This window comes from Arxiozyma heterogenica (genome assembly GCF_036370985.1).
Source record: "Arxiozyma heterogenica strain weizmannii chromosome Unknown scaffold_18, whole genome shotgun sequence".
In the NCBI taxonomy this organism is placed as follows: domain Eukaryota; kingdom Fungi; phylum Ascomycota; class Saccharomycetes; order Saccharomycetales; family Saccharomycetaceae; genus Arxiozyma; species Arxiozyma heterogenica.
The window spans coordinates 946,414-959,744 of record NW_027042671.1 but is presented as its reverse complement, the minus strand read 5'-3'; the positions used below and the strand labels follow the sequence as shown (position 1 = coordinate 959,744).

General features: G+C 31.4%; 3 protein-coding genes and 1 non-coding gene across 4 annotated transcripts; 1 reads left to right on the top strand and 3 right to left on the bottom strand.

Annotated features, from left to right (window-relative positions):
• Positions 1–153: 153 nt before the first annotated feature.
• Positions 154–912, bottom strand: SAW1 (DNA-binding protein SAW1; the record flags this gene model as incomplete). The annotated part of the gene is made up of 1 exon (XM_064858825.1): positions 154–912. One exon carries the CDS (start codon positions 910–912, stop codon positions 154–156), a length of 759 nt encoding a protein of 252 aa, XP_064714648.1.
• Positions 913–1,821: 909 nt separating this feature from the next.
• PWA37_002226 lies at positions 1,822–1,896 on the bottom strand. The gene has a single exon. It is a non-coding gene; the product is annotated as a tRNA-Thr (tRNA).
• Positions 1,897–2,420: 524 nt separating this feature from the next.
• PWA37_002225 (uncharacterized protein) lies at positions 2,421–6,765 on the top strand (the record flags this gene model as incomplete). Its single annotated transcript, XM_064858824.1, has 2 exons — positions 2,421–3,060; positions 3,434–6,765. 2 exons carry the CDS (start codon positions 2,421–2,423, stop codon positions 6,763–6,765), a joined length of 3,972 nt encoding a protein of 1,323 aa, XP_064714647.1.
• Positions 6,766–9,895: 3,130 nt separating this feature from the next.
• FRT2 (Frt2p) lies at positions 9,896–12,748 on the bottom strand (the record flags this gene model as incomplete). Its single annotated transcript, XM_064858823.1, has 1 exon — positions 9,896–12,748. One exon carries the CDS (start codon positions 12,746–12,748, stop codon positions 9,896–9,898), a length of 2,853 nt encoding a protein of 950 aa, XP_064714646.1.
• Positions 12,749–13,331: the final 583 nt, after the last annotated feature.

The following is a 13,331-nucleotide window of genomic DNA, read 5'->3' as shown; positions in this document are numbered from 1 at the left end:
TATATATTTTAATATTTTGCATATATCCATATTTATATGTATAAGTGCATATATAAATAGCAGTATGTGTCTAATAAATTATTATTTTTTTTTTTTCATGTAAAAAGTAGATAGAGTAGTTTATCTTTGGATAAGTTTGTTCTGTAAATTTATTCAATGTTTTCTTCTGGGTCGTTGTAAAATGTGAATATCTATACACGGTACAAAAGTAGCAATTGGTTTATATTTGAAGATAATTTCTGGCTTAACATCAACATTTACTTCTTTTGATTGGGATAAAATTGAGTTATTATCAATATTTGGCATTACTTCTTCTTCTGGTATTACAATTGTTGATTTATCTATAAGCAATGAAGCTCGTCTATCATACACATCTAAATTATTTGGATAATTCTTAAAGATCAAATTTTGCCGTATTTTTGACAATTTAGATATGCTATTAATATAAATTTCTACTTCCCAATTAAACTTAAAATGTAATTTGTATTTAACTTTCGATAATTTTTTAATTGTAAGTATATGTGATTTTAGAAATTCACCACGTCCATGATCATCACTATTTTCATCATAGGAACCTATTATACGTTTAACTATATTTTGTTGAAAATCTAATGTACTACCAATTCTTGTTTTCTGAAGAACTGTGTTATAGATCATGGGAGAAGTTAGTTCATATAATATTAGAAGAAGGTCATCTTTTAATTCATCACATAAGTTTTTCATATCATTATTTGAGATATATATTCTTGTTTTAGGTGATTTTAGTGATACAAGAGTGCTGCTAGATAATAAAGGTGTTTCAAAAACGGTATTGGATGGGATGTTATTTGCAAGTTGTTTCCTATTAATAAATATTCTTATTGGTAGAATAGAATTAGAACCTACACGGATATTGGCTACACTTAAAGTCATGGGTTTTAGTTGATAACCAGGTGGAAGAGAGAACCAGGGATCTTTATTAAAACAGGTTAACAAAAAAACTCAATTCTTTGGTGACAATTTATTTATTTGAATCAATCATGAGATCGATATCCTATGGTGACTATGGACAAATTTATTTTTAGCCATGTGTAGAAGTTTTTTACATGTCTCTTGATTCTCTTTTTGATTGAAATTAATTCTATCTTCTAAATTATTTACATTGATTGATGTGTCATCAAGCTTACTAATGATAAAGATTCGTTGTTAATGATATGAAAGTCATAAAAAAATGAAAAAAAAAAATACTGAGGCATTTTCGACACATGACGGAAATCAATATATTCCTGATAATTATAGAGTATTAACTATTGGTTATTAGTGATTTTTCTTTTGTTCATTATTATCTCCATGTTTTTATGTTTTTTCTAATAGTATGTTACCTTTTCTTTTAGCAGGCTCGTTCTTATGTGAGGAAAAAATGTTAAAAATTAAGTCTATATAAACGAGAGTGTAATCAAGATTTCTCTAAATAAACTGTTAAATTCTTGAAAATCTACTTTGAGATTTACTACATCTTTTGATTATACTACAATATGCGATAACCTTGATTTTAAATGCAGAAATAAATTAAAGGATTTTAATACAAATATAAAAAAGCTAGTTTTGGAATTGAAAAAAAAAAAATAAATGGAAAATAATAATAGAATAGTTAGCGAATATAAAAAAAAGAACTTACATTATATTTCTTGCTCGGTTGTTTACCCTATTACTTAGTACCTTTTACAGCCGTCTTTCTAAATATCAATATATCTTGTAACTTCATTTATACCACAAATACACTATGTAATATCCCTAATATTACACTTTCAGCAAAGGAGGAAAAGCAAAAAAACAATGGTTCTGCTTCCAATCGGATTCGAACCGATGATCTCCACATTACTAGTGTGGCGCCTTACCAACTTGGCCATAGAAGCAAGTACCCATGTTTTGTTGTTGTAGATCAACCTTGATATTATGATTGTAAAAAACGATTAGGGTTGAAAAAAATTGTTAGGGTTTTGTGATGACTGTCAAGAAAAGTTCTAGTTTGGATTTATAGGACTTAGGGTTTGTTGATAAATCCCACATGATTGTTGAATACTATGTAACAAAATGAAACATTCATGAAACATTAAATAGCTAATTAAGGAGAAATGTATCTACGGTGACAGTCGTTACAGAACCTCAAATAAGAAACTATCAACCCATGGTTCATATATAAAGGACCAGTATCTTGGTATCTAAATTTATATGTTTGGTTGATTTATAAAAATATGTAGCACATTGTATAATACAAAAAAGAACAAGCAATAATCGTTTAATTCTTCTAGATATATATAACGTTCTTATATATTTGTTATTGCCCTTACTATTCGTTCAATAGTACTGTTAAAAAAAAAAAAATTGGTCCTAAGTCCAAACTATAACAACTGGTAGCGTCGCCAAAATATCTGTCCATCATGTCCGAATTCCCAACCAATCCTGTCCTCGTCCAAGCCATAAAGGTCGCTCAACCTTTCACAGGTTCAACTCGCTCAGTCTTTAACTTACGTGAATTTTTGTTATCCTTAGATTTAAAATTTGGTCTTCATCATATTACTGATGACTTCCGTAAAATTTGCATCTTTGCTGACAATATTGGAGGTAAAGCTACACAATGGTTCCTTAACTTCTCTGCTGATCATGATCTACATTCCATTTCCTACTCCACCCTGGTCTCTCAATTCACTGCCTCCTTTGGTGCACAACTAGATGTGTACGACATCAGTCGTAAAATTTGTTCATTAAAACCCGACACTAGAAAGGCTGTCGTCTTACAGTCTCCGACAACATTTCATAAAGCCACTGAACTGGTTCGCAAATGTGAGCACTGCTTACTAGATCCAATTACGATTAATTACTCAGGTGACGTCTCACCTAATTCTGGTTCCTACCAATTAGATAGTGACGGTGATACTATTATGGCTATTCATTCTAACAACCGTTACCGTAGAGGTTATTCTACGCATTCTACTAACATTACATCTTTCAGGAGAGGAAGATCCCAGAACTCAGCTGATACCACTTCTTCCAATAAACGTGATAAAGAGGACCTTCGTCGTTTGTGCTTGGAATATAAACTATGCTTCAAATGTCGCAAACCAGGACATCAATCCAGCACTTGCCCACATGCGAGTTCTCGCTAAAAATACCGTTACTTCTCATTCCCATTTCTTTCCTTCTTCTTTATCCTCTTTATCAAACTCCCAAGACACAAATAAATCAAGAAAAAATAAATTTTTTTTCGAGAAAAGTGCTGGGTCACACATCCAATTAAAACACCCAGACGAGTATACAAAAACAAAATACATCGATACTACTACAATACCAGAAGTCACTACTATTATAACCACCACCAAGCCATTAGTAGGTACTCGACACGAACGTCCATGTATCGTTAACAAAATAAGGGTCCCTGTACTGTTTGATACAGGAAGTCCTACTTCACTGGTTAGTGAAGATTTAGTTGCCAAAAACGGATGGAAACCGTACACTGTCCCACCATTCATATGGAAAGGTGCTATCGCAGATCGAACCTCTACTACTACCAAGGCCGTTCAATGTAAACTTTTAGACAATAAGACATCATACGAATTCAACGCTTACGTCACTCCAGAATTACACAATCAAGTCATTGTTGGCAATCCTATCATCGAACATTATCCAGAACTACTTTCTACAACTAATAATATCACTAATTTCAATACTACAACTGACATTACCATAGGTGCTATAGATCAAATTTTTGACACAGACGTAGAAGAAATTTTTTTGGTACAATTATCCAAGAATGAAAATCCAATCAACCCCCATCACCATGAACTTCCTATAGAACTTCAGCAAGAATTTAAAGACACTGTTACCAATGAATTACCGCCACAGTCAGGTACTCATACTTATAACCATACGATCGAATTAAAGCCTAATAGTCGTCCTCCTCGATTACCACCCTATCGCATGACCCCGGTACTAGAAAAAGAATGCAAAAAAATAATTCAAGAATTACTTGATAAAGGGTTCATTGTCGAGAGTAAAAGTCCAGTCTCATCACCAGTATTATTAGTAAAGAAAAAAGATGGTTCCTATAGACTGGTTGTAGATTTTAGACAATTAAATGATCTTACCATTAAAGACCCCTATCCATTACCACGAATTGATGATTTAATGACAAAAATAGGTGACTGTTCCATATTCTCTACACTTGATCTACATTCAGGCTATCATCAGATTCCACTAGCGGCAGACTCTGAAGAACTAACTGGGTTTACTACTCCCTTCGGTCATTATCATTACAAGGTTATGCCATTTGGTTTATGTAACGCCCCAGCAACATTTGCTAGATACATGCAACGTATACTTGGTGATATTCCACATGTTTTCGTTTACTTGGATGATATTTTAATTGCTAGTAAAGATTATGAAAGTCATATCCACGATCTTAGACAAGTTTTAACAAGATTACGGCAAGAGGGTTTAGTCTGCAAGAAAAACAAATGTTATTTTTCCCAATCTGAGGTACAATTTTTAGGTCATACATTATCCACTGCTGGTTTTGCTGTTCAACAAGACAAAGTTAAGGCTATCCAAGAACTTCCTATGCCTACTACTATTAAGAGTGCTCAATCATTTATGGGAATGGTCAATTATTATCGAAAATTTATTCCACATTGCAGTAAGCTGGCCAAACCTCTTTTCGATTTTATTTCTAAGAAATGTCCGTGGTCGAAAGCTCAAGAAGATACCACGATCAAATTGAAAGCTTGTCTCACCTCAGCTCCTGTTCTCGTTCCGTTTGTCCCAGGTGATAATTACAGGCTTACCACAGACGCAAGTTATGCTGCTATAGGTGGAGTTCTAGAACGTTTATCAGCTAACGGTAAATTATTAGGTGTCATTGGTTATTTTTCGAAAACTATTTCCGATACTCAAAGTCGTTATCATATTGGTGAACTTGAATTATTAGCTATAGTTGAGTCATTAAAATACTTCAGATACTATTTACATGGACATCGATTCTTACTGCGGACCGATCACAGCTCTCTACTATCCTACCGAAGCAAAAAGGAACCTTCTCAGCGTCTATCTAGATGGCTACAGTACTTAGAAGAATTCGATTTTGATATTGGACATATTAAAGGAAAAAACAATGCTGTTGCCGATGCTTTAAGTCGCCCTCAAGACGATTCTGCTATTAATGTTTATCCACTAACCACGTTGTCCTCGATTAATCCACAAGATTGGTATGAATCATTACTCGAAGATCCATGGTCTGCTGCCATTTTAGTTTCCCTAGGCGTTGTTGATAAGGTCAATATTTCAGCCTCTGATGATTCACTTTATAAGAAATATCTTAAACGCATGAAGTTTTCGGCCAAAGCTCAAGAACGCTATAAATTTGATAGTAACATTCTATACTATGATTCTCGAATTTGTGTTCCATCCAAAGAACGATTTACACTGCTACAGTTATATCATGATAGTTTTTTACAAGGTGGTCATTTCGGTGAAACCACTACTATTAATAAACTTGCTCCACACTACTACTGGCCTTCCATGTCGAAAGAAATTAAGAGTTTTGTTCAAGGATGTTTACAATGCCAACTAATGAAACGGTATCGTCCAAAAATTAACGGTAAGTTACGCCCTTTAGATGTTCCATCAGGCCGTTGGATTGATATTTCAATTGACTTTGTTACAGGTATTCCAACATCTAAACAAGGTAATGATATGATTATGGTTGTTGTCGATAGATTCTCCAAACGTGCACATTTTATCGCTATGCAAAAATGTTATGGTTCTACCGGTGTTGTCCGTGCTCTTTTTCGCTATGTCTTCTGTTACCATGGTTTTCCCAAAACGATTGTATCTGATAGAGATATTAGGTTCGCAAGTGGTTATTATAAGGAACTCACTGACCGGTTACACATCAAGCTACTTAAATCCACCACGAATCACCCCCAAACAGATGGTCAAACAGAAAGTGTTAATAAAACACTCAATAGATTATTACGTACCTTTTGTCACAATGATCACACTGTATGGGATTTCTTCTTACCACACCTCGAATTCGTCTACAATTCAACTCCTCAATCTGCTATTGGTGCTGCCCCTTTTGAAATTGATATTGGTTTTATTCCGAATGAACCTCTTATGGATGTTGGTAATGACTCTTCAGCCAGAAATGATAGTGCAGTTACTCTAACAAAAAAACTTCAAGCCATTACTTTACGTACCCGTGATTACCTACAAGAACGGCAAGAAATGATGGAAACTCAGGAAAATCCTCATAGAAGCTCTCTTACTTTTAAGGTCGGCGAATACGTCTTATTAGATAGAGACATCTATTTTAGGGGAGGAAGGTATTTAAAAGTCCAACCTATTTTCATAGGACCGTTTAGAATTGTGAAGGTTTTTGATAATAATACAGTCGAAGTCGATTTGCCTTCTTCATTTAAAAAGAATAGGGTGATTAACGTAAAAAATATCAAAAGGTTTGTGAATGACAAAAGACGTTATCCTAAGGATTTACCAGCTACCGCCACAGAAAGAATAATGAGACTTTCAGAGATCATCGCTGTGACTGGTTATGACATTGAGTCACAAATCTACTACTGCAAGATGCAAGATGTTAATCCAGAGTTGATATGTGAGTACACCTTAGATGAATTTAACAAACATCCGACTGATCGTCGCAATTCACTGCTATCAAACTTCAGAAATTTATCTGAACCTTTGGGAGAGGAAGGTGTTGTAGATCAACCTTGATATTATGATTATAAAAATATTGTTAGGGTTTTGTGATGATTGTCAAGAAAAGTTCTAGTTTGGATTTATAGGACTTAGGGTTTGTTGATAAATCCCACATGATTGTTGAATACTATGTAACAAAATGAAACATTCATGAAACATTAAATAGCTAATTAAGGAGAAATGTATCTACGGTGACAGTCGTTACAGAACCTCAAATAAGAAACTATCAACCCATGGTTCATATATAAAGGACCAGTATCTTGGTATCTAAATTTATATGTTTGGTTGATTTATAAAAATATGTAGCACATTGTATAATACAAAAAAGAACAAGCAATAATCGTTTAATTCCCCTAGATATATATAACGTTCTTATATATTTGTTATTGCCCTTACTATTCGTTCAATAGTACTGTTAAAAAAAAAAAAATTGGTCCTAAGTCCAAACTATAACATTTTGCGTTGGGATATTAGATGATGAGATTCTTTGTGTATTCTAGGGAAGCACAAATAATATTAACAGTTATTCAAATAATCGAGACAATAATCAAATATAGGCGATAATATGATTACTAAAACAGTTTTATATATTGAGCGGCTTTTATCGAGCTAATATATTTATTCGAAGTTACTTCTTGTTAATTGCTTGTTGTTCTATTTATGTTTATATATAATATATAAATTATTTACAAGAAAAGGTTATGGAGGATGATCTTTTATTTCCAGAAAACGTTGTCCTTTTATATGTTTTCTGGAGCTCGATCAATTATTCAGATTGATATATTAATGAGCTTAGTAATCCATATCTTTATTATTAGTTATACTAATATAATAGAACACCATAGAATATTTAGGACAATAGGTTATTGTGACGCAGTAATAAAGGTATGTAAATGCTCTGTACATAAAAATAATAAATAATTCTAGATTCTAGTCGAATCTTGCATAATCTCGGTGGTATTGGCTTCTTTATTATACAACAGTCTCTTGGAGAAATAGGATCAAATAAGTTATTGAATAAACTAAGAAACTTTTTCAGAATGTTGAGGGATTATTTAATAGAACATTCGGATTATTTGACTTAAAATGGCAATAAAAATGAAATATTTGTTAACACGTAGAATATATGGCAATGTATATCAATGTAGGAATCTTAACACTATTAATAATCTTATCTTTGTTGAATTGTTATACGTTCTCTATGTTTTATTTGAATTCAAAACTGTATTAAACAAAAAGATCATTGAAACACAGCATTTTTTGATGTTGAATTTTTTATATAATTTTCCATTGACAAACATTAACACATTTATTCTGGTAGCACCCTTATGTTTCAAAAAAACAGAAAATGACATTATATTATTAGTATATAATAGTAATGTTGTATTAAATACGTCAGTCTTATGTCATTAACTTTGAACTGGAAATTCACCGTTAGTTTGCTACACAGTATTTCTTTTAGAGATGCGATTATGATAAAGGACAAAATTAAATATTGTATTATAATATGAATGGTCAGAATCGGGGTTGACTTTTTTTAATACTATGTATAGAGTATTCTACTGAATGTGTTCATTGAGTTCATATAACTTATACATAAATTATAAAAATAATTATTAGTAGAACATAGTTCTGCACTTTTTAAATTTCAAAACTCAACATACAATATTGCACAATAACACCTGACTTGTAATTTCATATTTTATCTGTTTGAAATATAAATTTTTATATTAATTCTTCATGATGATTTAGAACCAAATAGATTTTTGCTACACGGTATTATAACTAAAACAGTAAAAAACATCACAATGTTACTATGTAAAAAATTGGGTTGGAATCTGGTGGAGATATAAACTTGTGGGTAACACTTGAGTGGTTAAGTGGAGGATTATTACAGTTGTGTGTGCAATAGTAAACATATGGTATTGAATCTGAGGAGAGCATTTCAAGAGGACAATAATTGTTGAGAATTAGCATCTGTAGTAATTGGATACATAGTAAACATTCTCAAAATTATAATTAGATAGATATAATATAGAGAGTTATACATAAATTCTTTGGTTTCCTTCACTATATATGATATATAAGTGATAGCATTGACGTTAAGGGATGATCCTTATATACTAATTGGTAATTGTTTATGTTTAGTTTTTAAAACTCGACAGAAAATTATTTAAAAAAGAAAATTCACAAGACCGTCATTCCTTTTCATTTTTATTTTTTCTCTTTTTTAAAGTAACATTATGTTTATATTTGTTGAAATAGAATGTTCAATAATAAAATAGATAGAACAATAAGATTTTAGCAGACACTAAACGATAAATTGTTGAGTAATAATTGTTGAGAGGTCACCAAAAGTTGTTGGGTTTGTTTATTAAATATCTTACTGTTCGTAGAGGAAAATGGCTTAATGTTAACATATATAAAGCCAAGGATTTCATCATACATTATTTTTATCTTATTTACAATCTTTGTATATAATTATTTCTATGTTGTATATAGAGAAAGAAAGTGAAGAACTTTATTATAATTTTGTATACTAAATCTGTTTAATATAATATTGAGAATGTTTACTATATATCCAATGAATAAAGGCGCTCATTCTCAACGTGTGCTTATATGTCATAGGTGCTAGAACTCTAGCTCCTACCTCTGTCACTATATGTCCTGTATAATATTTTTATTTTTGGCTGGAAGATACCCCTCTTTTTAATACTAAATATTCATATGACACAAAACATATTTCTTGATATCTTTTTTTTTTTGAATATTTAATTACAATTCTTATATGTTTAATCGATATTCATTCTTTCAGTGGCATTAAACTTTTACCAAACAATGTTTAATTAGATAATCCTCTAAACATCTTAGTTGTCTAAATAGAAATTCTTTTTAGACGACTTGTATAATTTTAATGCTTCAAAATAGTTACTTAAGAACCCCTAAGCCCAACTTTCACTATTACTAAAGACTTAGGAACTCTTTCCTCAGTTGTCATTAATCAAATATATGTATTAATTTGAGTATGAAAGAAAATATTACATTACCCGATATTTTTTTGTTATCACTATAATTTCCTTAACATATATAATGTTATAGTAAATATAATGAGTATATGTATTCAAAATTGCTTAAGTAGTATTATTTAAAATGCGAATATATAAGATGTCATCTCCCACTTCTTTGAAGAAACAAATATTAGGACAATAAATACTATGACAAGTAGTGAAAGGAGATCGAATATCATATATCTATATTTCGAGAAAAATCCAAGTGATTTTTTAGATTGAATAATACTTTGTTCTATTTGCAGTAAACTTTCCATTTTTTTCAGGTCTCTTTTTTGTGTAGCTAATTTTTGCTGACATACACTCATTCTTGTTTCAAATGCTTCTAACTGTTTGATATTATAAGTTACATTTTTCTTTATTACTTCAATAAATGAATCACTATTTTTATCTCCAAAATCTTTTGTCAACTTAACCAAATATTTACTCTTTATCAATGTTTCAAGATCGATAGTCTTCTTTTTCAATTTTTGTAATTCATCCACTAAATTATCAAAGTTCTGCAAGGTCCTTTGAAAATCAATTTCCTTTTTCAAAATAGCCCCTTTTAGGTGCGATTTCATAATATCATCAAACTTAGATAATAATAATGCTATATGTCTTTGGTAATAATCTACATCATAGCGATCCAAAATGTCATCCATTTGATCCCTATTTTGGTTACTAGAATCTTCGTTAGATTTTGATCCATTAGACGATGTGGATGATAAATCAGAAGAATATGAACTACTAGAGTATGATGAAAGTGAATAGGAAGATCTTGAATATGGTGAAGGACCAGGTGAGTCTGAGAGATATTCAGGCTGCTCCAAATCATGAAAAAGTAAACTTTGCAAAGATCTATTAGATGACATTGTTATTCCATTATTCGTGTTTGCAGAATCTTTGTCCAATAATTGAGATGAAATTAACGGATTTTCACTTGTAAACAACAGACCCTGTTTTTCTAGTTGGTTTTTACTAGGTGGAGCTAGAGACTGTAAAAACTGATACACTAAACGTTTCTTATCGTTTACATATGGGATACTTTTGGATATATTATCATTTAACGATTTATGATGACGATGTTTTTTCGACTCTTCAATTCTGGTAGCTTTATTTAATATAGGTGTTTGGCAAGTTGAGTTATAGGCAGTCGGTACAGGGGTAGTTGTGTCTAAAGTATTTTCTTTGCTAGAAATAATCTCATTTCCACCAAGTTGGGTATTGATGTTACAAAGACTATTACATGATTCAGAAGTTGATTCAGATTCAGACTGTGATTGATTATCGTTTGAAGTTTCATTCCAATTAAACATTACATCGCTAAATGCACCTGTAACAGCAGAAGTATAATCAACCATACCATGGTGGCCATGATGGTGATGATGTTTTTCCCTTTCTTTTTCCCTCTCCTTTTCTTGCTCAATCAGAGTAGCAAAAATATTATTGGTATGAACATAATTAGATATATCCTCGTAATCATTGTCGTCTTCAATAGTTCTAACTTTGTTCCTACCATTATTTCGATTAACTTTCTCTTCTTTCACAACTGTTGATCTCTCACCTTTCCCTGGTATATTATCAAAGTGTGATTCTTGTCCAATAATTTCTTGCGGTGTGGATAATGGAAATTGAAATGACTTAAAATCGAAAGTTTTAAAAGTGTTTTTATTTTTTGTGTGATGATTATCATTTTTGTAATGAGTAAAAGTCAATTCTGGAGATAATGACCTTCTTCTTATAGTTTCATTTGGGGGGAAAGATCTATTTAGTGATGACACCATACTGGCTCTTCTCAGTCTTTGTGGTAATGAAAATTCTGTTGTTGATGGTGGCTCATATCCTGCTGATACTGCTGACATTCTTCTTTCCTTAAGAACTGAAATAGGAATCTCCACATTGGTAGATATTGTCTGTCTCCTATTTTGGTGGAAAGAAGGCAGTATTGTTTTGCTTCTTTGTATCTCAGAGGGATCAGATGCCCTTCTTTCTTGCAAATTTAATGGTTCATTTTCATGCAATTCTGATAATTTTGGATCACTTTGGTTTAAATTATGTTGGTTAAATGTAAAGTTCTTAAATATAGGTGTTATATTGGTTGTTTGATTCCTTATTGCTGATGGTGATTGTAGAAAGTCTTCTCTAGGTTCAAAAGACTGGCTTTGTTTGTCTCTCAAGTCTAAATCGGCGGTAGCACCTTCAGACAATATTGATGTTTTGGAATGGTTAATTATTGAGTCTTTTTCTTTTTTATGAGGTAAGAAGTTGTGTAACTCAGGTAAAACAGACATTCTTCTAAGTGGCTTCTCCAATATATGTAATTGTTTAGTGGCTGCATTTGATATATGCGATTTTTCTCCCCAGGAATGTTGCAAATTAAAAGTAGTATGATTATTGAGACTTGATTTCTTAGGATTTGAATCATTATGATCATTACTTTTGGAGTTATTTTGAAAACCTGAGGAACTTTTATTAATCGGATAAGTTGTATGATTATTGGATAAATTTTCTGGCAATGAATGTTCTCTTCCTTTTTGAAAATGTTCAAGGTCAAAATTACTTTTTTTATTTACAGGTAAAGAAAGCTTTTCCTTATTTGTATATAAATGATCTGAAGGTTTATTCTTCATTGAAAAATTTTTGAAGTCTATTTTATGTTTGCCAATATCTTCCCTCCATTTTTTATTCTCAAATATATCATTTTTTGGTATTATGTTTTGATAATTATTTAGTGGTGATGGTTGCTCAGGCGGTATGTCTTCTGAATTTGGATCAATCTCAGAATCTGCCCGTTTTATTTGATATTGATTTATATTATAGTTTTTATCTAATTTTTTCGTGATATCATTTTGCATAAAACTGTTCTTGAATAGTCTAAAGTTTCTTTCTGAATTCTCTGGATTTTTTTTCAAGGGAGGTATACCAATATGACTTTTAGATTCGCTCATTTATATTGCTCACATATATGAATAGGCATACAAAAGTGTATATGGTTTCCTGGTATAGTTTATTTTCTTTCTGTTGCGTTTATATTTTTTATCTTTTTCACAGATCAAACAAAAGAAAAACCACTGTACAATACATTGTTTAAAAATTATCAATCCAAATTCTTATCTCTTCCTTACCTTATGAGTTTGCATCGATACTGGTTATGTTCTTGAGACCTCACACATTCCAACTTCCCCTGCCGTTTTGTTTCTTTCACTACCTGTAGCAATTTCTGTAATTTCTCCAAAAAAAAAGCTTTTTTTTTTGCCTTCCAACCCTAAATAAATGTTAACAGGGTTTTATGTAAGAAAAACTTAACCCTGAAATTTATTTTTTTATTATTTATTTTTTACTTTTTCACCTTTTTTTTTCCTTCGAGGACAAACAATATGCCAATGTAAAATCACAGGAACAAACTATAAACAAGATATAGAAACATCTCGACAGCTGAACTTAATAAACAACTATGAATAAACACAAAAATGTTACTTATGAAAGTACTTGCTTCTTTTCTACTCAATCAAAAGGTTTTCAAGTGGGCCT